The sequence below is a fragment of the Scyliorhinus torazame genome, chromosome 29 (assembly GCF_047496885.1).
Source record: "Scyliorhinus torazame isolate Kashiwa2021f chromosome 29, sScyTor2.1, whole genome shotgun sequence".
In the NCBI taxonomy this organism is placed as follows: Eukaryota; Metazoa; Chordata; class Chondrichthyes; order Carcharhiniformes; family Scyliorhinidae; genus Scyliorhinus; species Scyliorhinus torazame.
Window position 1 is genome coordinate 26,127,245 of NC_092735.1, and position 24,972 is coordinate 26,152,216.

The following is a 24,972-nucleotide window of genomic DNA, read 5'->3' on the forward strand; positions in this document are numbered from 1 at the left end:
TACTTGTCCACAGATGTCCTGCAAACATACAGGGCGAGCTCTGCTCGTGACCTACTAAGAGAAAAATAAAACATTGGTGGAGTTCTCCCAACTGCACACAGCCCCCCCCCCACCCCGCCCCCCCACCCCCCCCCCCCCCCCAACTCCCCTCCCAGCGGCTGTATTGAATCTGGCGGGAGCCAAAATGTCAGAAACCTGCTGGCGTGAAATCCTGTCGCAATTCTCCCAATGACGGGTCGCTCAGTGGCGCGAACGCCATTCGCTTCCATTTGCACATCTAATGAATGCCCGTTAATCCACATAGTTTACTGGAAGGAGATCGATGAAGACTCCAGATTCGGGAGGTAGGGAGGCAAGTGGGGCATGGGTGCCTGGCTGGCGATGGGCTTGGGAAGGGTGGTTGTATCGAGATTTTCTTCTTAGCGCTGTTCACCTTCTTCCTCTGGGTTGCTGACAACCTGCATGGTCTGGTGAAGACAGACTGGAGAGGGCGATATGAATGGGCTGGACTGGTATTTGGATATGGCGCTGGGGCCTTCAAACCCGTCAGCTGAGGGCGTGCGGACGTATCAGCTGCCGGCCCGACAGGAGAGTTACTTGCTGTGTATGATTAATGTGCTGCCAAATTCTGAATCTGGCGCGGTCTCAACTTCTGATCAGCGGGGCAGGCACAACCGGAGCCGCATTTAGCCTCAAAATGTGGGAACTCTGCCCAGCGAAAGACCAGAAACTAAAGAGAGAGAAATAACTTACATTTTTTAATTTATGGGATGTGGGCATCGGTGGCTGGACCAGCATTTCATACCCATCCCTAGTTGCCTTTGTGAAGGTGGTAGTCAATGACCTTCTTGAATCACTGCAGTCCCTGAGGTGTAGCTACAGCCACAGTGCTGTTATGGAGGGAGTTCCAAGATTTTGACCCAGCGACAGTGAAGGAACGGATAATATATTTCCAAGTCAGGATGGTGAGCGACTTGGAGGGGAATCTCCAGGTGGTGGTGTTCGCAGGTATCTGCTGCCCTTGTCGTTCTAGATGGTAGCGGTCATGGGTTTAGAAAGTGCTGCCTAAGGAACCTGGGAGAGTTCCTGCAGTGCATCTTGTAGATGGTGCACACGGCTGTCACTGTTCATCAGTGTCAGAGGGATTGAATGTTTGGGGAAGGAATAGCAATCAAGCGGGCTGGATGGTGTCAAGTTTTGTGAGTGTTGTTGGAGCTGCACATACCCAGGAAAGTGGAGAGTATTCCATCATACTCCTGACTTGTGCCTTGTCGATGGTGGACAGGCTTTGGGGAGTGTGGAGGTAGGATTCCTTGTCTCTGATCTTCTCTGGTAGCCACAGTATTTATATGGCTAGTCCAGGTGCTTCTGCTCAATGGTGACCCCCAGGATGTTGATAGTGGGGGATTCAGCAATGATAATGCTATTGAATATCAAGGGGCGATAGTTAGATTTTCCCTTGTTGGAGATGATCATTGCCTGGCACTTGTGGGGCGCGAATGTTACTTGCCACTTGTCAGCCCGAGCCTAAGTACCTTGCTGCATTTGGACATGGACTGCTTCAGTATCTGAGGAGTCATGAATGGTGCTGAACATTGTGCAGTCATCAGCGAACATCCCAACTTCTGACCTTATGATGGAAGGAAGGTTGATGATGAAGCACTACCCTGAGCACTATTCCTGAAGTGATGTCCTGGAGCTGAGATGACTGATCTCCTATCACCACAACCATCTTCCTTTGTGCCGGGTATGACTCCAACCAGTACAGGGTTTTCCCCTGATTCCCATTGGCCCCAGTTTAGCTCGGGCTCCTTGATGCCACACTAGGTCAAATGCCGCCTTGATGTCGAGGGCAGTCACTCTCACCTCACCTCTGTCATTCAGCACTTTTGTCCATGTTTGAACCAAGGCTGTCATGAGGTCAAGAGCTAAGTGACCCTGGTGGAACCGAAACTGAGCGTCCGTGAGCAGGTTATTGCTGAGTAAGTGCCGCTTGATAGCACTGTTGACTCCTTCCATCACTTCGCTGATGATGGAGAGTAGGCTGATAGGGCGGTAATTGGCTGGGTTGGATTTGTCCTGTTCTTGTGTACAGGACACACCTGGGCAATTTTCCACATTGCCGGGGAGATGCCAGTGTTGTAGCTGTGCTGGAACAGCTTGGTTATGGGAGTGGCATGTTCTGAAGCACAAGTCTTCAGTATCATTTCCAGAATATTGTCAGGGCCCATAGCCTTTGCAATATTCAGTATCTTCAGCTGTTTCTTGATATCACGTGGAGAATCGAATAGACTGAAGACTGACATGTGTGATGTTGGGACCTCCGGAGACAATCAAGATGGATCATCCACCTGACACTTATGGCTGAAGATGTTTGTGAATGCTTCAGTCTTATCTTTTGTACTGATATGCTGGGCTCCTCCATCATTGAGGATGGGGCTATTCCAAGGTCTAAGTCGTTAGCATAAATTGCTAACAGCAGTGGTTCCAGTACTGATCCTTCTGAGATACCACTCTCAGTTGATACCTTGTACCTTTACCCTCTGCTTTCTGTCCAACAGTTAGCTGGCTATGTGTCTTGCGACTTATTCCATTACTTTGCATCCTCTGGCCTCATTCATCAGGCGATTTGTATTACACCAAATCGAATTCTTCTTGAAAATGCAGACAAAACACATTCACTGCAACACCCCTGGCCACTTTCCCCTCCACCTCCTCAAAAGATTTTGTAAGGTTGGTCCAACAGGACCTTCCCTTTTGAAATCCAAGCTAACTATGGTTTCAAATTGTCCCAAGGTGCTTTGAAGCCAATGAAGTATGTTTTAAAAAGTTCAGTTACTGGCGTAATGCAAGGAGCGTGGTAACCAATTTGCGCAAAGCAAGCTCCCACAAACTGCATTGCGACAATGACTAAATAATCTGTGGTAGTGATGTTGATTGAGGAATAGATGTTGGCCAGGACACAAAGGCACGTTGTGCTTCAACTTAATTTGCGTTGTTAGTTCAAAGGATCGCACTACGGAAGCTACCCCGATCTCCATCTCAATGTCTTAAATAGGATAGAGACTGGGCAAATATGACAATGTGGGGATATCGGCTCCACCCTATTAGCGCTCGGCTGGTGAAGGAGAAAATTTATCTCAATAGTCAGCGCTGTTGTTGGAACATCAAAGGTTCACTATCTGGGTTTGCACATGTTATTTGAGGCTCTAAGAGGGTAGTCATCACTCGTGCAGCTGTAGCCCCTCCCCCCCACCCACCACCCTCCATTTCCCTTCCTCCCCCCCCCCCCCCCCCCCCACCAAGCAGTCAATTATTTTGGTATTACACTGCGTATACTGGAGTTCTGAAATAGAAACAGAAAGCGCTTGGAAACCCCAGCAGGTCTGCCAGCATCTGTGGAGATAGAAACCAAGTTCATGTTCTGAGTCCCATATGACTCTTCTCTTGAACTGATTTTGGAACCAGCCACTTTCGGTAAAACAGTTCAGAAAACTTTGGGCGGCACGTTAGCACAGCGGTTAGCACTGCTGCCTCACAGCGCCAGGGACCCGGGTTCGATTCCGACCTTGGGTGACTGCCTGCATGGAGTCTGCATGTTCTCCCCGTGTCTGCGAGGGTTTCCTCCGGGTACTCCGATTTTCTCCCACAGTCCAAAGATGTGCAGGTTAGGTGGATTGGCCACACTAAATTGCCCTTAGTGTGCAATAGGTTAGTTGGGGTTATGGGAGTAGGGCGGGGGCATGGTGCTCTTTCGAAGGGTCCGTGCAGACTCCATGGGTTGAATGGCCTCCTCCTGCACTGTAGGGATTCTCTGGGCAGGATGGCACCCTGGCACTTCTGGTGCCAGCCTGGCACCCTGGAAGTGCCAGCCTATCATCCTGGCAGTGCCACCTCGGTGTCAACCTGGCACTGCCATGGTGCCCAGGTGGCATTGCCAACTGTCAGGGGCACAGCAATGGTTCTAGGCTGGTGGTGCCAAGATGCCAGGCTGGCATTTTTTGCGTGTCGGGGATCGGGCCGCGGAGTGCCCTGCATGGGTGTGGGGGGGCCGAGAACTCCCTTAGACGTGAGTTGGGACTTCGGGGGGTGGGGTGGGGGGGGCGAGGGGATTCGGGGATCGCATAGGAGGTGCCAGGGCCGCACCTTCCCCACTGAGGCCTACGAACTACGCGGATGGGCGTTAGATAGAAGAGTGTTTCTTGACGCTCCGAGCGCCGGGAACCACCCGGTTGTATGTGCTACGGGACTCTGTCCCTACTCGGGTAAATCATGCCCATTGTGTTGAATAATAATGATGTAAAGAATTATACTATTTAGAATTAATCATGTACTGTTACAAAGTTTAGCTCTGATACAAAGTTAAGGTAATTGCTTCTTCTTAACCCTTAGGAGCTAAGCTAATGCAAGGAACGCCTGTTGTTATGCTTCCCTCCCTTGCACCCACAATCTACTGTTCACCTTCCTTCTGCTTATAACAAATGCGAGCAGTCCAGTCAACCTTGAAGGTTTCAGACTCTTGCTTAATTCATCCATAGTTAGGTTTGTTCTTCTAAAATCCCAAGATGCAGTTATGTCAAGTGAAGCTTAGGAATTGTCCCATGATGCAAAAACCCTAACAGTCCACTACTCGTTTAGTCCTATTATATAATATTCATCACTGCACTAAACTAAAACTATTCATGTTATATCAATTTACCTGCATCCCCCTTTAGCTCAACAATTACACACAGATTTTAAGATTACATGGATTGCAAAGTACATCTGAGGCTACAATGGCCTCATTAACACAAAGTGCCTTTAAATGTACAGATTGGCTGTGGTCACATACACACATTTTTTTTGATTGAGTGATTGATTGATTTTATTGTCACATGTACCGAAGTACAGTGAAAAGTATTTTTCTGCGGACCGAGGGAACGTATACAGTACGTACATAGTAGACAAAAGAATAATCAACAGAGAACATTGTCAAATGGTACATCAACAAACAGTGATTGGTTCTAGTGCGGAACAATGGGCCAAACAAAGCAAATACATGAGCAAGAGCAGCATATAGGGTGTTGTGAATAGTGTTCTTACAGGGAACAGATCAGTCCGAGGGGGAGTCGTTGAGGAGTCTTATAGCCGTGGGGAAGAAGCTGTTCCTATGTCTGGATGTGCGACTCTTCAGACTTCTGTACCTTCTGCCTGATGGAAGGGTCTGGAAGAAGGCAATGCCTGGGTGGCAAGGGTCTCTGATAATGCTGCCTGCCTTCCTGAGGCAGCAGGAAAAGCGGGTTTAGAGGTCCGCTCTAAACCCAAGTTAATGTCTGTGGATTTCTCCTCAGAATGCCCCCAGATGATTGTCACATGAGAGTTTCCAAACTCCACTCCCAAAAGCACGCTTTAAACTCTTCTCTCATATTAACGGTTTCCTTTAGCAGTTTGCAATCCAGTCCAGGTTTTACAAATGTCTCTTTTACTCAAAGCTTCCGCTCCATTTTTAACAGTAAATCCAGTCCAGGATTTTACACCAACCCCTTTTGGATTTCTTTGTTTAGACTGCTGTATAAACTGTTCACAATTTAAATAACTCAATTCCCCAGACTCTGGTAAAATGGCATTGAACGTTTAATTTACTTCTGAAGTTTGCTGTTCCACTTTAAATCTGGTTACTGCAATTGCCCCTTTAACTCAGAGCACTTAGTTTACTCTTCCTTGAATTCTTCTGAACACTACCTTGGTCTCTGTTCTCTTAACTTCAGTCGTCTTCAAGATTACTTCTGCCCCAGTTCCCTGGTATCTGGATTATATCTTGCTCCTTAGCAAGCTTGCATCTTTGCAACTCTCTTGGCTTGTCCGGCTTCTCCTGGCAGAGTTGCGAGCTATTCACTCCCCAGTGTCCTCTCTCCAACTGCTCTGTCTTTCAGTTAAAACTAAGAACAAAGGAAAACCTTTCCCTCTGGAAAGTGGCCTACTGTCCCTAAGCAATGACTTATTTTTATTTACGCTGTAGCCCTCTCTAAGCACAATGGAATCACAGTTGGAATTGAAACCAACCCCCACACATACAAACACCTTTGTCCAGCATGAACCTAACTATAGGTTTTACCCTTCCAGGCACAGAAACATGAAACTAAACCTACTTAAAACTGTACCTTATTTCTAATGTCTATCAGTAAAAAATTTAAATCCCTTAAAACTGCCTTTGTTTTTCTAACAGCTGCTATTGGGAACTGTGGGATTTCTCTCAAAGTCATATCACAATTCATCAGCTTTCTGATCTTCATACGAGAGCAAATATTTCTCTTTATGTAAGAGGTCACTGGTTATCGGTTAAGTGTCAGCTCCCTTTAAAACACGTTATGTACCCCTGCAAAATGTAATGGAAATTCACATTCATAAACGCTTCTGAGCATTTATATCGACAAAAGGAGACAATATTTCACATGTGATCAGGGCTTTGTTCGGGTAGAATGGGAAGGTTGTCACCTCCAATATACTTGCTTTAAACTGGAGATGAATGTGTCGAAGCAGAACTCAAAAATGGATAGACCGCGAAAATGTTTATGCAAGCTTTCTACCCCCTGCCCTCCTATTCCCACCACCCTTCTCCATCCTCTCCATTTCCAGAGGCGTTATCTGCAACAAGCGTTGTGTTTTTTGTACAGTCACTCATTAATGTGACGTGGAAACAGTTCACAAATATGGAATGGCTTCTCTGTCCAGGTCTACATCGATTATGCCACAGCCCCCCCGCCCCCCCCCCCCCCACAACCACCACCAATCCTGAAGGCATTAAGCTCTTGCCTTGAAAAAGTTGAATGAATGCTGGACACCCTCAATACCATATGGTTGTTCTTCATGTGCATGCTGAGTAGTGCGTACTGGTAGAATGCCCAACTGCAGGGGCAATCACAATTGAAACAGGTCCTACCCTCATTCCATGTCTATGTTCACTGCACTCCATTCACTGCTAAGCTCAAAGATGAAGAATGGCTACTTGGCAGCATCGAATGATTTTGTTGCCGATGGAATTGCAGCCTAGAATGAGTTACCACCTTCAGGAAATAAAAGTGGAGAAAGTTGCTTTGCGGAAAGGTTTTCCCAATCCACAATGCCATAAATTGCTGAGCAAGGTCCTACTAGCTCGATGGGAATGTGTGCTGTGAGGAAGGTACAAAGTGGCTTCAAGAGAATTCAGACAGACTTGGTGAGTGGGCAAGAAGATTCCAGATGGAATATATTGTGGAAAATGTGAGGTTATCCACTTGGGTAGGAGGAATGGATACTCAGGGTATTTCTTAAATGGTAAGAGATTAGAAAGCGTAGATGTACAAAGGGACCTGGTGTCCCCGTCAATAAATCATTGAAGGCTAACATACAGTTGCAGCAAATAATTAGGATGGCAATGGTATGCTGGCCTTTATCGCAAGAGGGTTTGAGTACAGGACTAGCAACGTTTTGCTTCAATCGTATAGAACCTTGGTTAGGTTGCCCCTGGGGTATTCTGTGCCATTTTGGCCCCATACCTTACAAAGGATATTATTGCCATAGAGGGAGGGCAACAAAGGCTCACCAGATTGGTTCCCAGGATGGAAAGACTGCCCTATGAAGAGAGATTGGTGAAACTGGACCTGTATTCTCTTGGGTTTTGAAGAATCAGACGTGATCTCATTGAAACATAGATGCAGGTATCATGTTTCTCCTGGTTGGAGAGTCTAGAACCAGGGACACAATTCCAAAATAAGGGGGAAGCCAGTTAGGAGCGAAATTAAAAATGTCTTTACTCAGACGGTTGTGAATTCTCTTCCCCAGAGGATTGTGTTGAAAGTAGAAATTGACAGATTTCTAAATGTTAATGATGCAAAGGAATATGGGGATAGTGTGGAGGAAAAAAGGCATTGAAGTAGATGATCAGCCTGACTAGCAGAGCAGGCTCGATGGGCTGAATGGTTCACTCCTGCTCCTATGCCTTGCAACATACACCAAATAACAAGTTCTGATCTGCCTTATCACTGTCGAACACTGTGAGAGCAACAAAGCAGGGTCGGAGAACCAAACAGTGGAAAATATAATTGTTTCGTTGGGCAAAACAAAGAACCAAACAGTGGAAAATATAATTGTTTCGTTGGGCAACAGGTGCCATGCACCACCTGAACCCAAAGCCCAGTATTCCTGGAACCCAATCTCCTACAGTTCACTTGCTTTGTTCGGTGAAGCCAATATTGAAGCTCCATTTTCGACACTCTGGATAGCACACGGTAACCACGTGAACATCAATTTGATTTTCTGTGGAATCCTTGACAATAAATGTCTGGCTTCCATAAATATTGCCAGTCATGGCTCTGTGGTAACATGCTTGCCTCTAACTCAGATGGTTTCACTCCAGGGGCTGGTGCACAAAAGTCTTGCCTGACACTTCAGTGCAGTACTGCAGGAGTGCTGCATTGACACAGTTCACGCCTTTCAGGAGAGTTGGTAAAGCAAAGCACAGTCCATCCTATCAGGTGGAGATAATAGATCCTGCAGCATCTTTAAAGATGAGTTAGGAGGCAGGCAGCCCTTGGTAACCTAGCCAATATCTCTCATTCAATCGACATCACTAAAACAGATGAGTGTGGTAGCATAGTGGTAGTAAACATCCAGCAGTCTCGGACAACAATGGACTGCTCCCGGGGTTTATGTCACTTATGGATTGAACATCATCTGTTGTGACCATAGGGGCCAATTCATGAGTGTCAATCCCTTCCGCAGCTGGCACAGACTAATAGTGTTGGCCTGAGGTCCACTGATGTTTTCATCAGGCTTGTTTTTTCCGCCATCCGATGGTTTCTCTTGTCCTTGGCTTTTTCCATGCCCTTCCTGATTCCTTGTCTCCGGGCACTCTGGTCAGCAGCAAGGGCTTCCCGTGCATCAACTCCGATCCCAGTCAGCTTGAGGACTCACTGCAGACATCCTTGCATCTGTCTTGTGCAAATAGCAAGCTCCCATTGGAGCATGTATTCAGGAATGCGCCCGTCTTCCATTCAGTGCAGACAACCCAACCAACAGACTGACTCTCAAGAGGGAAAATATGCTGGGGATCCCTGCATATTGGGGTAATTTTGTGCTCGGCACACAGTCCTGTCCAATATTTTTCTGAGTGAATCTGAAAAAAGATTATCTGATCATTATCACATTGATATTTGTGGGACCTTGCTGTGCACAAATTAGGCTGTGTTCCCTAGATTACAAATGACTACGCGTCATGCATTCCTTTGGGCTCTGAATAACTTACATGGACTTGAAACATTAACTCTGTTTCTCTCTCCACGGATGCTGTCAGACCTGCTGAGTTTTCCGAGTAATTTACGTTATCTCATTGGGGTATCGTGAGGTCATGACAGGTGCTATATAAATGCAAGTCATTAAAAAAAAAATGTAAACCTTGGCTCTGGCCTGCAACCTCCACCTATGACACTGTAGTGCCCACTCTCGTCTCATGCAGGTCCTCAAAATCTTGCTCCCTGGTCTCACTCTCCACAGTCTGTTCATTGCAGGTCTTGCTCTCTAGATCTCCAACACAAAGTCTTACCCCACACCAGTCCCCATGGTAAACGTACTCCAGCGAGCCTTACACATTTTACAATAGCAAAACAAATACAGATGAGGCAGGCCAGTCCTGAACTTTCCTTGCACCAGTCTGTATCCAAGTCAACTTAAACTGGTTCATTCCATTAACTTATCCTATTTCACACCTCTATCAGGCCGAGGCTTGTGAACCCAAAGATTTGTCTGATGAAGGAGCTACGCTCCGAAAGCAAGTGATTCCAAACAAACCTGTTGGGACTTCAACCTGGTGTTGTAGGATTTCTTACTGTGCCCACCCCAGTCCACACCGGCATCTCCACATCAACCCAAAGATTGAACAGGAGTCTCAAGGAATTGGAGATTAATCACTAATACTCTCCTATTAACAATCATGGTGACAAGTCATGGGGGAATTAAATAAATTGTATTTTTGTTTCATTTTCACTTTCCTTTGTTAGTTAGAAAACTAATAACTCCAGCTTGAAGAACTTAGGACACGCAGGAAGAAACCCACGGAACGGTAGCTTTTTCAACAATCATTTGTCAGCACTGAAAAAGTTGCAGGGTTGGGGAAAATTCCCAGAGGGTGCATTGTTAAAATCGTGAATAGATATAAAAACCCACATGCAAAAATCAAAGGGCCATGGGGTCTATAGGAGCGGTGTCAAGACCTGTGTATTGAGTCAGCTTCCACGTGGGGTTATTCCCTGTGGCTCAACTCAGTACAGAAAGCAAAAGACACAGCAACAATCTGGACAAGATACCTATTTAATAATCTAAGCTTGGTTACATGTACACGGAGATAAGGGGCGGAATTCTCCGACCCCCGCCAGGTCTGAGAATCACAGGCGGGCCACTCGAATCGCGCCACGCCGCCCCGATGCGATTCTCCGCAGAGCGAGGAATCGGCACCACTGGAACCGGCGTGGTCGTCGCGGCGCCGGTCGGGGTATGTGCCGACTCTCCGGCCGGGCCAGCGCGCCGATTCCCTGGCCCTGATGGGCCAAGCGGCCGTCAACAAAAAGCCGAGTCCCGCCAGCGCTGTTCTAACATCCTCTGAGCCGGCGGGACCTAGGCCTTGAAAGGTCCGGGGGCGGCCGGTGGGGGGATCTGACCCTGGGGAGGGCTTCCGTAGTGGCCTGGCCCGCGATTGGGGCCCATCAATCAGTGGGCCGGCCTCTCTGTCGGGGGCCTCATTTCCTCCGCGCCGGCACGGGGAAGGCCACTGCGCATGCGCTAGTTGGCGCCGGGCCAACTGCATATGCGCAGAGCGTTCACGCAAGGATCGGCAGCTTGAACGGCATGGGCCGCTCCAGTGCCGTTCTACCCCACTGTGGCCCGGAGAATCGATTCTCAGAACGGGCGGTGACACCGGAGTAAAACACTCCCGTTTTTACGCCGGCGTCGGCACTTAGCCGCCCGATGGGAGAATCTCACCCAAGATCTTTCTGCTGAATGACAAAAACACAGTACTTATACTTTCAAAAATCAATAGCCCATCCCAGTTGGACGCAATCCAACCCCTGAAGCTGTTATGTTTAAACTTATCCAATAGAATTGTGAGCAGCCCATGATTGAGCCTCATCCTGCCAGCTGTTTACAATCTCAGCATCCTGTGCACTCATTGTTTGTGAGAAACAGGATAGCAGAACTGGCATCCTCTTTATTCCATGTATTGTTTCAGAAAGACAGGGGGCGGGATTCTCCACTCTCACACCGAAGTGCCCACGCTGTCGTGAACGCCGTCGAGGTTCACGACGGCGCAAAACGGTCCCGATCCCAATCGATTCAGGCCCCGACAATGGGCTAGGATCGGGGCCGCGTCATCTACACACGCCAGGCCTTGTCGCTGCGTAAAGGCGGCGCCGCATAGATGACATGGCCGTTGCCACATAACTGGCGTCACCCGCGCATGCGTGGTTGCCGTCCTCTCTGAGTTCGCCCCGCAAGAAGATGGCGGGCGGATCTTGCGGGGCCGCGGAAGGAAGGAGGTCCTCCTTCAGAGGACGGCCCGACGATCGGTGGGCACCGATCGCAGGCCATGCCACATTTGAGGTACTCCCCCGGTGCATGATCCCCCCTTCCCCTCCGCAGGCCGCCCCCCAGCGTTCCCGCGCTGTTCCCGACGGCAGCGACCAGGTGCGGACGGCGCCGGGGGGGGGAACCCGCCGTTTTGGCCTGGCCGCTCGTCCCATCCGGGCCTGAGAATAGCGAGGGTGCCGCTATGTCCTAAAAATACATGTTTAATGGTTAACAATGATTACTCGGTACACTTCCTATAATTCATCTCAATCCTTAATAAACTAACTTATGTAAAACTACTCTAGTGGCATCCTAGTTATTCAGTTTTTAGAGGTCTCACCGCTGGACCCCCCCCCCCCCCGCTTCGGGGTCCGGCAGAACCAGAGTCTCCACTTCATGTCGACATTGCTGCCTCAGGAACCCATGACCACAATTCCTCATCTCATGGCTCCGCAGGGGTGGTAAGGCCCATGGTAATGGAACCCCTGTGGTAACACTTAATGGGAGAAGCTATCATCGAGGTCAGTCCAACCAACCGCAATAATTAATCTACACCAACAGAAGAAAGCACACCCAGCAATAAGCATCTACAACTGGGCACGTCATTGGCAATGTGTGTGAAGTACCCAACCAACCACCTTATGGAACTGGAGGGAGAGTGGGCAGAGCTGAAGGTTAGAGAGCAAGGGATTAGGTCTGACGCTTTTTTTAAAATTTCCAATTAAGGGGCAATTTAGTGTGGTCAATCCACCTACCCTGCACATCTTTTTGGGTTGTGGGGGTGAGGCCCATGCAGACATGGAAAGAATGTGCAAACTCCACACGGACAGTGACCCGGGGCGGAGATCGAACCCGGGTGCTCGGCACCGTGCCCAGGTCTGACGCTTCCAGTGTTCCAAGAAATCATCTTGAAAGGAGCTCGCTACTACAAGACACAAACAGAAGCTCCACTCCAATAGGCCATGTCTGATAAAGTTACCTCAGAATTCCAGAATAAAATGTTTTACACTGAATGGTGGTAGATGTTTGTTGAGTAGCTGCATGCAAAATACATTTACCTGTATTGAATACAAGGCATTTTAATGCGTTTTGGTAAAATGGTGTTGTTGTTGGTGCAATACCATAATTGAAATGAAATGAAAATCACTTAGTCACAAGTAGGCTTCAAATGAAGTTACTGTGAAAAGTCCTAGTCACCACATTCCAGGGCCTGTTCGGGGAGGCTGGTACGGGAATTGAACCTGCTTTAAAAGCCAGCTCTTTAGCCCTGTGCTAAACCAGCCCCTAATGGGGAATTATCCTATATGGGGAATTATCCTATCTACAATCAATGCCTATTGAGGATGACTTGTGAAGAATGGGTGGTTGGGCAGGGTACTGAAGCAGCACCTTCACGGGAGCCAAAAGAAAGTTAAATAGGAATACATTACGGCAATATCATAGATGAATCAAAACACTAAATCCCACCAAAATGTTTTAAGCTTTAATATCCATCAGCAACAAACATGAAAATACAATCTCCAATCTATTTACAAATAAATAATTTAAATTATTTGGCATGTTACTTTCCAAGGCATTAAAATAATCTAAATTAGCTTGCACATATGCATATACGCTAACAAATAAATAATGTAGTTATATATTCATTTTTAAACTAAAGCTTATTTCTAGCTGATACATTTTGCGTTTGACCTTTGTATGATCTTTTAAGGAGGTAGCCTCATCACTCCTATTTCTTCAAAAATAAGTTACAAAGAATTATGATTAATTTTAACATTATTATTTTATTTGTTTCTGTTTCTCTGTGGCTTAGTACTACACAAGTGCTCACAACAATGGAGCTGGAACTCATGCCTTCACTCATTTTTTGGCAAAGGTAAAGTTGAACAAAAAGCCATCCACCACCTCTTAGGCACATCTACTTTTTAACTAAAAGACAAAAAAAATGTAGTTCCTGTATCATTTCAACTGTGTGCATGCACAGTGTTGCTCTCAGAAACACATCAGAAAAAAAGTTAACCGGGCAGTGCAATCAACATTGAATTTTGGAACAGAAATAAATAAAAGGGCATTAAAGTTCATTACAATTCTTTGCAACTCTACACTCGTTAAGGGAGGAAGTCTCCACAGCTGATATTGCGGAAATATTCAGAGGCGTGCAAGTAATGCACGGGTGGTTGGGTTTCACAGCAGAGATTTAATGCTACCGGGTAGAGCATTAGCTGGTCTTTATGGTCAGATTACTCATGACAGCGCAGTGCTTTCTTTCCAGGCTAACAACTTGTATAAAGATCTACAAATTGTAGGCTAGGCTTTCTACTTTCACAGAATTGAGTCACTTCTCCAGTGGAATGGGAATTCAACCTTGCACCAGACCCGTCAATTCTTTCACCCTCAGGTTTAGAAACATATGTTTGGCAGGTGCAAAAGTGCCAGGCCGGGGTGATGTAGCAGACCTCTGAGCTGTTGGCAAAACAGCTTTATAAAAATAAAAGCCTTGTATGTAAGCTCCTGCAGCTACTAAGCAATGCTGAATGCCAGAGATGAAGAGTTATCCTTGGCGTCCAGAGATTTTAATCATACAAATGGAAGGAAACACATTGATACACTTCTCTCAACTGTATGGGATTCAGAAATCCCCACACCAAAACAGGTGCATTGAAGGTAACCAGCAGAAGATTAAATGGTGGGTGTGCGTCAATCAGCCCACAAATCAGCGAGGGGAGATGCCAGATCCCAGGCTGCGCTTCGCTTCTTCTACTAAGTAGTGTGCAAAATGGCAATTAACACAGAGGAATTTACTCATCCACACAACTGAACTACAATTTTTCTGATATGTCCCAATGTTAAGAAGTCCTCGAACGCTGACATTTTCCCATGTATTTTAGCTAACAGAAGGCAGGTTACTTACTGGTGGAATAAAGATTGCTAACGCAGTTGGAAGTGGCTGCTCTCAGTAAGTGGGGGGGGATTAATTTTTAAACTTGTCATTACTGTGAAATGGAGGTGAGCATAATATGAATTACTATGACAGTGATGTCATGCTTTTCTGTTTTAAGGGCTTTCTAATATTGCTTCGGTGCTGTCACATATGCTGGTAGCTCACACACCATCAGCGTAATGAAAACTCTTTCTGCACCTTTGACAGAAACAAAATTCAACTGTTCCTGTGATTCGAACAGGAACCATCAAGAGTTTCAGCAAAAAATGTGAGTATCCTCCTCACAAGTGTAAAAGGGATTGGTGACTTCAGATTAAAAAGAAACAGCAGCACTCAGAAAGTGTGGATCTGTACTTAAGCCACCGTATCAACATAACTACGCCTTGCTCACAATGTCGCACAGGTCAAAATTCTAATCTCACTTGTGTTGCTGAAGGGAAAAACACTCAGCAGAGTTCTGATAATTCGCTCCGGGGGGGGGGGGGGCAAAGAAAATAATGGTAAGATGAGAAAACGTGGGTTTTCTCTAGTACATTTGCTGGTCGCTAGCTTGAGCTAACGCATTGCCAGGAGCTCAGGAGCAACTCACATGCATGACCTCTCAGCAAGAATATGTTGAGCAGTATTGGAGGAATCGAAAGGGTAGGGAGAACCTGCAATATATAAAATCTGGCATTTATAAACACACAAACCTTACTTGGGCTTCGCCATTCTGTGACACACACACACATGCCTGCAATGTACATGACCAGGTAAGCCACAGATCCTCACACTAAACACAGCATCTCAAATACTTTGAGGGCAATTCACTGTGCCCTGAGTTAGGTGAGCTGTGCCATGACAAATCCACTAATTAATGGGCTGGGGAAAAAAAGATATTTTACTGTCAGGACTTGATACTGGAATAGTGTTCTGAGCCTAAATTCCACTGGGCACTACTTTTAGCACACTGGTTAACAGATTTGTGTACGGTTCCTGTGTGTATGTGTTATAACAAAATCTTTCACCCTTTTATTTTGAATGAGTTACTGACTGTTAAGATAATGCATGGGAATCTTACATGAAAACATTAACCCGTGCTTTAAATACAGAATTTTAAACTTCACCAAACTTCTTCCCTTCCTTGCACTATGCCATCAGCTTATTCCATCTACTTTTCATGACCAAACACTAGAGTTATTAAGTGGCAAAGAACAGAAGTGGTGAAAACTCAATGAAGATATCAGGACATTAGAGTTAAGTCCATCGCAAGGCAAAGCTGATTTCTAAAGTAAGCCTAACTAGCCTGATTTTCAGACGTCTTGGCAGCAGCAGCAGGAAACAGCAGCTTCGAAGCAGGTCAATGAAAGGTTCTGAGGGCCACTAAATCCAAGGTGGTGGAATTGGGACATGACCGAGGAGGCAGCACAGACAGTATGGTATAGGTTGCCTGTTATATAACTCTGCCCCATATTCAATTCCAATCGACTTCAATTGACGGAAGATGCAATTCTGCCTATTTTGCGTCCCTATCCATGTCCAGCACTTGCCCCACGGGGGCACACCTCCCAGGATCCCAAAACCTACTGTGATCTAGTCACACAGTAGGCACTCTAGCACTTTACCCCAGCTCTACCTTGGACACAGCTGATATGCAATGTAACACTTTATTTAACACAACCATGCGTCATATTCTTCAGCGTTCCAAGTGTCATCTGACTTCTCTTCTGTCACAAACTCGTTTCCCAGGAGCCCCAACTGGAAAAATCAGATGAAGAGACCAGTGTGGCTAATTCTCGAACCACTGACTGGAAAACCAGCAGCAAAATGACTCGGTGAATTAACCTCAGTGTCTGATTCTTGCATCCACACCCCACAAAAAGCCAGACATTACACCAGAATCTTAGGGTTCTGATAGGCATAGTAACAATGCTGCACGATAAGCATGACAGGTGCTTGTTGTAAAGTGTTACTGAAGCTATAAGCTGTATACACCAGGTGCGCACTGTAACGTGTTAGCTCAGATGTGTGTTGTGAGACATCTGCTGGTAGCAGCAGTTTCCATGCACGGTTACTGTACAACAACATGGAGGTAAAAGCTACTTTTCCTGACTCAGTGTATGCTATAATACATTAATCCAACTGATTGCATGTTTCTCACTCTGGATTCCTACTGTGATATCTTCGAGGAAAACACTTTTAATCGAGCAAGCAATTTACTATTTATGGAAATGTTAATGACCGAAAAGGTTAAAATTATAAACATTTGAAGTCTGAGCTTGGCATTCTAGATTTTGCGCTTTTTGCTTTTGTCTGTCATTGGGACGTGCTTCTCATCCTAGCATCCTGGCTGCAGGTTTGCACCTATGATTCCCCATTCAGCCATTCTGTTAGCAGAGGAGCCTGGTGGAAGTTGAGTCTTCTCTCTAAAGGGAGGAATTAAACTGAGGATCATGAGTCAATACCATTTTGTTTCACTTGTTGCCTTGTATTGGGAACCGATGTCTAAGTTATATCACCTTCCTGCGCTCTTATGACCTAAAGGAAAGAAAATCAGTACAGTATGCAATAATAACTATTGGAAAAGATTCCTACACATCAACATGTTTGAGGGTTCGCTCTTCAATTTGATCTATGGTGCTCCTGAATCAAACTGTCTGGAGGCAAATTCTTCGTTTGAGAGACGTAGTGCTGACACCGGGACTGAATCGCGAGTGTTCTGCGTGGATGAAAGTGGTGCCAGTCCCGGAGTGATTCAGGTCCCGTTAATGGGCTAGCACCGACGCCATAGAACCCACAGAATTCCAATGCATGTCGACCCTCATCCAGCCAAGATGAGGTACATTGGAGCAGGCCCATCCCGTTGATGAATCGGCTCTGGCCAGAGTACCTAGGGCGATGTCCTGCGGGGCTCATCCATACGGCCCATGGCACTAAGCTCCCAGTGGGCAGTCAGCGACTTGCACAGCCACATGGCTGCCTTGCAGGCTGCGGCAATGGCGGTTCCGTGCCCGGCCACCCCTGGCTCCAGGGGCCACCTCCTAGCCACCCCCCTGCTACTCCCCCAGGCGCTAGCAGACACCCCCTGGCCAACGGCACACAACTGCAAGCACACTCTAGCGATGTTGGACACTGTTTGTACCCCCTCCTACACCCCCATGAATATGGCGCCTGTGTCCCAATTTGAAATACAACACGTGAACCTCGCCGTCGGAGTTCCTCCTGGCAGCGGCGGAGCATCGGGGAAGGCCCAGACAATGCGGGGTCAGACCCGTTAATGATATGCCAATGGCCACTACTGTGCAATTTGCATGCCCACGCCGGGGTAACACATTCACACTGTCGGCGATGCACCAGAGCATGGCATTCCGTTTGGTGTCCGGCGCCAACCTCAATTTTTGGCAGACGGCGAATTCTCTGCCCAATCATGTTTCCCGATTCCAGCATCGGCCGAAGGAGAATCCCGCCCCACAGCTTTACCGTTTTAGTTGGAATGTTTTACCCTCAGAAGGAGAGCCCAAATGAATATTGCTTGGGTCAAAGGATAACTATCTTGTTTCCTCAATTGGCTAGGGAAATAGAAACAAAAAAATGCATAAGATTGTTTGGTCTGACAATAGGTTAGGTTATATAAAGTATTACTTTTGACTTCAAGAATGCCTTTCACGTTAGGATGTTGTTGAAGGCACAAAGCATGACTTCTTTATGAAACTCTGCTTGAGCATTCACCATATTGTACATGTTATATGTTACACCTTCGTCTTCATCAAGGCCGCCTGCAACACAAAGAGCACAGCGGCAAATTAACCATTATCAGATTAGCAAATTTAATCACAGTTCATCGCATTTAAAACAAATTACTTTCAGTATCAGAAACCCAAAGAGAATCATAGAATCCCTGCAGTGCAGGAGGCCATTCAGCCCATCGAGTCTGCACCAACCCTTTGAAAGAGCACCTAGGCCCACTCCCCCGCCCTATCCCTTTAACCTACACATCCCTGGACGCTAAGGGTCAATTTTAGCATGGCCAACCGACCTCACCTGAATATCTTTGTGCTGTGGGAGGGAACCGGAGGGAGAGAAAGTGCAAACTCCACACAAGACAGTCACACAAGGACAGATCCCTGTCGCTGTGAGGCAGCAGTACAAACCACTGTGCCACCGTGGAACAAAAATTATAATGCAGCTGCAGGGTCAATTTGTTAATTTCTACAGAGGTAAAATTCAAGTTGGGCAGGAGTGCAAAACTGGTGACATTGCATCTGCCAGTTTAAAACCCCCCCTCCCAATATTTAGACCCATTGAAGTAAATGGAACCGAATAACAAATTCAGGAGCAAGAGCACTGATTCTTTTTTGTCTCCCAAGACGTTTTGCTGACATAATGGGAGGAATTTCTTGATATTGTTACTTAAATTGACAGTGTGACAGAACTAGATTAACTAACATAGGCACAAATTCAGTCAATAACGGGTTTATTTCAGTAATCATGTCATCTCAGCTGTATACGGTGGAATCGCAATAAGTGAAGTTCAGATAGCACAACATTCTGGTTATGTCAACCAAGTTGTCAACCAATCCCGCCGGCAGAGTGGGAACTCCCACAGAATAATGCCCATGACAAACTGAAATTCCGCACTGGAATCTCCTGACTAGCTTTCCAGATGTCCGTGCCAACCCATCAGTGCGGAGTTAGACGACATGTGAGCATGAAATCATGAAGCGCTGGGAAAGTCACCATTTGACATCCAGGTCTGCCTGTGGAAGGATGTGCAAAGCCTGCAAGTATGCCTATGGTTGATTTGATGTAGACCGCATTTTAGGCACATCAGGTTACATAGAGATGCATTCACGTGGGACTGGGGCCTCCTCGGCTACCACACAGTTCCGTTCAACATAGATTTGTGGGCCGATCCCCTTGGGATTTGACTCATCAGATTTTACTGTATATGTGTAAAACCAGCTGTCAAGGAAAGAAGAAAATTTAAATTTATTTTAGTAATATTACTGTCATACTTCTTATGCTGTGTGAGACAAGCTCAAGGGGTTGTAAGTATGGGTACCTGGAGTAGGTGCAGGGTGGTTGCAAGAATCTAAATCAACAGTCAGAAGTGTTTTGGTTTATTAATGAACCAAGAGGAACTTCAATCAGAGTTTTATATAAGGCAACAAAAAGAGTAGTGTTAATAAAAGCAAAATATTGCTGATGATGGAAATGTGAAATACAAACAGAAAATACTTGGTAAACTCAGCATGTTTGCAGCATCTCTCGAGGGCCCGATTCATCGACCTAATTGCACCTGCCACGGATTCAGGCACAGTGGGTGAATCGTGCAAGACAGTGACCCAAGCCGGGAGTCGAACCTGGGACCCTAGTGCTGTAAAGCAACAGTGCTAGCCACTGTGCTACGGTGCCGCCCAACCTAGTGAAAACCACAGGACATTGAAGGCAATATTCACAGCCTGTACGGCTGACAGAACGCAATTAAAGCCTTTGCCAATTTTCAAATTTAAAACCATGCCAAAGATCAAGGGCTGGATTCTCCGCCAGCGGGCTGCACTGTTTTGTCGGCAGCCTGGAGGTTTCCCGATGGTGTGGGGCTGCCCCACAATGAGAAACCCCATTGACCAGCCGGCGTAACGGAGCATCCCGCCAGCGGGGTGAAACAGAAATATGGCGCGGCGGGACGGAGAATCCAGCCCCAGGTTCTTTGCAGGAGTTTTTGCAAATGTTCATGCCAAGTTTGAGAAATTAAGATGGAACAAAATTGTAAATCAATAATGTGTAGGGTAGGCATCCCAGTGACCTATGCAAAGAATGCAGCTTATTAGTATGGGACATTTTCAGATCCCATGTAACAAATCAGATCAAGAGGCGCTTGCAAAGAAATAACACCCAAATTGCAGTTATACTGGGGTTCAACATCCATGGTTCAACCTTTGGACGTGTCCCCCAACAAGCCATTCGAGGATCATGTTTGCCCCAAATGGAATAAATGGGTGGTAGATGGACAAAGGTCTTTCACAAAGAGTGGAGATATGCGTGGTGCCTTCCTTGATGTTCTTGTGATTTCGTTATCAAATCGTAGGATGCTATTAATGCAGAAACTATTCTAGATCATTCAAAAAATTGCAGAATGTTACCGATATTAGATATCCAATTAAATGGATGAAGGGGAAGATAATTTGCTGTGGAAGGATGAATCTGAAACCAAAAATGCCAAATCTGATCCAGAGGAGGTTCCTTATGTTAGACAAAGTGACTCATAATGAATTGGATTAAATCTTTGCCTCAGATGCCAAGAACAATGAATTTGACAGATTTTACAACATTTTGTTCGTGGTTAAAGGTATCCTTGTAGAATTAATTTGTTCAATAAAACGTGCCATATTGATTTAATTTGAATTACTGGTGCTACGCTGTTTTTTTTATGGGCGGGATTTACATGCTGTTCACATTGGCAGGAAATTCCGGTCCCACACGGGTGCACAGGTTTCCCAACGAAGAGAGGTGCAGTCAACAGAAAATCCGGGATCTACTGGTGCAGGGCCAGTAGATTCCGCTGGCGGTCCACCTGCGCTGCCAAAAAACATGGGGGTGGGGTGGTCGGTAAATCCCACCCTACATTTCAAAATTGTCATCCGCACCCGCTACACAAGCATCAGCGATACATATATGTGCCATTTTTAAAAAAATCATTTTACAGTGTGTAAATGCTAGCTAGCCCAGCATTTATTGCCCATCCCTAGTTGCCCTTCAGAAGGTGGTGGTGAGCTGTCTTCTTGAACCGCTGCAGTCCATGTGGCGTAGGTGCACTCACAGTGCTGTTAGGGAAGGAGTTCTAGGATTTTGACCCAGCGACAGTGAAGGAACGTCCAATACATTTCCAAGTCGGGGTGGTGAGTGACTTGGAGGGGAACCTCCAGATGGTGCGGTTCCCAGGTACCTGCTGCTCTTTTCCTTCTAGATGGTAGTGATCGTTGGTTTGGAGGGTGCTGCCTAAAGAACCTTGACAAGTTACTGCAGTACATCCTGTGGAGGGTTGCCACCGATCGTTGGTGGAGGGACAGAATGTTTGTGGAAGGAGTAGCAATCAAGCGGGCTTGATGGTGTCAAGCTTCTTGAATGTTGTAGGAGCTTATTTTTCAAAGTTTCAAAAGTTGATTTGTACACTGTGATCTATGGTACCACATTCCCCAATCATCATGCTTGTTGTCCACTGATCCAACAGATGTGGGGACACAATGGTTACGAGTGCCTTGGAAGTTCCCAAAATAGGCGCCAGACCCTTTGAAAGGCCAGCATCCGTTGCCCATCCCTAGCTGCCTTTGAACTGAGTGTCTAACAAGACCATTTCAGAGGGTAGAATCAACCATATTCCTGTGGGTTTGGAGTCAAATGTAGGCCAGGCTGGATAAGGACGGTAGATTTGCTTCCCTCAAGGACATTAATGAATCAGATGTGTTTTTACAACAATCGGTGATAGTTATATGGTCACCGTTACTGAGATTAGGGTCAGGTATTTCATAGGCGGGGTTTTCTGTCCCACCGCCTGAAGAGTCCTTGCCGAAGAGTGCTTGTCTCGCGCCAATGAGTGTTAATTAGCTGCAAACAGAACTTCTGCCCCTCAATCAGGAAGGAGTACTGTCTTAGAGAGCTGCCAGCCAATCTGACAGAACTTGCAATGGACAGAAGTGGACGCTCATGATATCCATTGGAGCCCAAGACACGGGAGTGCACAGAGAAATGAGTTTGTGGGGAAATGGAGTGTCGAGGGAGCCGGGCAGGAGATGGAAGGGAGGTCGAGCGGCTGCTGGATCTTAAGGTGGGATGGGGAGGTGCCTGAAGTTAGAAGGGGCCCTCTGATGGGAGCACTCCACCCCTTCCTTCCCACCCAAGCCTTAAACTCAATCATCTTCGGGCTTTCCCCATATCTGGGAAATCCCAGTCTAGAAATTGAGGCTGTGCAGGAAACGGCCATGTGTTTGATAAATGACTACTGGGGCCAAAATCGCTGAGAGATCGGGGATTAAGCATGAAGCCCATTCATGTTACTTCACGCTCCACCACGCCTAAAAACATGCTGGCAAGGGAGCATGAAATTCAGACCCAGCTTTCAACCCCAGATTTTCTTATTAATTGAATTTAAACTCCACCAGCTGTCATTGCGGGATGTGAACTCGTGTACCCAGATCCAGGATTCTGGATTGCTTATCCAGTCACATTACCAGGACACCACTGTCTCCCACTAATTTACTGTAGAGAGGCTTCTCTTCTTTCCCGTTAAGCCATGAAAAATAGCTTCGGAGTTCAAGAGACATTATAAGATGCTGATTAGCTTCTATTAATAAGGCTTCCATCCGAGCCAGGCATCTGCCTCAAACACCTAAAAAAGAGATCTAGTTAGGGTGGCACGGTGGCACAGTGGTTAGCACTGCTGCCTCACGGCACCGAGGACCCGGGTTCGATCCCAGCCCCAGGTCACTCTCCGTGTGGAGTTTGCACATTCTCCCCATGTCTGCGCGGGTCTCACCCCCACAACCCAAAGATGTGCTGGGTAGGTGGATTGGCCATGAAATTGCCCCTTAATTGGAAGAATGTTTTAAAAAGAGATCAGGGGCTGTTTAGCACAGGGCTAAATCGCTGGCTTTGAAAGCAGACCAAGGCAGGCCAGCAGCACGGTTCAAACGGTAGCATTGTGGATAGCACAATTGCTTCACAGCTCCAGGGTCCCAGGTTCGATTCCGGCTTGGGTCACTGTCTGTGCGGAGTCTGCACATCCTCCCCGTGTGTGCGTGGGTTTCCTCCAGGAGCTCCGGTTTCCTCCCACAGTCCAAAGATGTGCAGGTTAGGTAGACTGGCCATGATAAATTGCCCTTAGACTCCAAAATTACCCTTAATGTTGGGTGGGATTGCTGGGTTGTGGGCTAGGGTGGAGGTGTTGACCTTGGGTAGGGTGCTCTTTCCAAGAGCCGGTGCAGACTCGATGGGCCGAATGGCCTCCTTCTGCACTGTAAATTCTATGATAATCCACAGTAAAGATCATAATGAGCAGAAATCAAGCAGGAAAGGTCCAGTTGGTCTTTATACAGCTATTTTAACTGCACACCAATCCCAACAGGCGGGGCGGGTTAACATTCTCGCTAATGAGGATAAGTGATGAATAACAGAAGCATGATGGGGTGGGGATAGGATAATGAAAAGTATTTAGATAAATTCTTGTACAAATATATTATTTTGCGTGTTATGATTCAACAAATCTTGCCATTTCACGTCACACGTGGTTTATTAAGCCGATTCTCCTAATTGCTATCATATTTTTCTGTTGTTTGTTTTAGGTAAGGGAAAGCTTCAAGGCTGTATTGGAGGGAGCAGGAACTGTCAGGGTGAATTACTATGATGGACAGAACTTGTTTTTTTTTATTCTGCATTTGTTAGAGGGTGTAGGATGACATGGATTCAAGGATGGAACAAGCTTTCTGAAACTATGCAGAAGGGAGCAGGATTTATTCCAATGCAAGATTAATAATCAGTTTACCAGTTGTTTCACTCATTTTCTCACCGAATGCTTCAACTTCTGGAAGAAACATTGGAGGTAAAATTCATCCTGGGGTGGCGGTGGAATAGTAACAAAATGGGTGATAGCAAATCAACAGCTCATTTACACTCAATTGGGTTTACTTTGCCACTGAAGTTCAAACGAAAATCAAGTGTAAAATATGCTGATTTGTTTACGCCATTTTGCACAAGTGCCCAAGATGAATTTCAGCCCCACTAGGTTTGAGGGACGTGGCTAAACAATTGAGAAGAGGAAACAACAAGGGAACAAAAACAAACTTTATCTCAAATTAAAACGGACAGAATTAACAATGCAGTACAACTAAGGCTTATACATCCACTTTGCAAAATTACAATATGAACTTTTATCGACTAGGTGGATGGCCCGGCATCGACAGGAAATGCATGTCGCGTCCATTTCATGGGCAGCAGCCAATCAGAAGGTTGGCAGCTCAGTAGCGCCACTAAGAGCTCTGCAGCCTACAGAATGTAGGCAAAAAACATCTTTTAAAAAATACAGAGGGGCAGGGGAAAATCTCCTGGGAAATCACTGGGGATCTGGGGAACCACCACGGGCGATCACCGTTAGGTTCCACAGGTACCAAGAGAAGGAACGGGTCTTGAGGTGGGCAAAGGACCATTGGGATTATAGATGGGAGGGTCCACACCACCAAGATATATCAGGACGTGGGAGCTGACTCGAAGGCTTGCAGCGTTCATCAAGGCCATGGCCGCATTGTACAAAAGTAATGCGTGATTTGGTGTGGTGTATGAGATACCCTCAATTACGACTCAGGACAGGAGTTCGATAATACAAAGACTTCAATAACCAGAAAACCAGACAGCTGCCGAGAAGTGTGCTCACTGCACGCTGTCTACTGAACGTAACCTTAAATACAGCTTCCTGGGGGTGGGGC

The 24,972-nt window shown here is 46.4% G+C and overlaps 1 protein-coding gene across 1 annotated transcript in view; it reads right to left on the reverse strand.

Moving 5' to 3' along the window:
* Positions 1–13,069: 13,069 nt before the first annotated feature.
* LOC140403957 (F-box only protein 47-like) overlaps positions 13,070–24,972 on the reverse strand; it is a 61,675-nt gene continuing 49,772 nt past the window's right edge. The window contains exon 12 of the mRNA XM_072492246.1: positions 13,070–18,273. Coding sequence (XP_072348347.1) covers positions 18,161–18,273 — 113 coding nt within the window. The 3' untranslated portion in view covers positions 13,070–18,160. The remainder of the gene's footprint in view (positions 18,274–24,972) is intronic.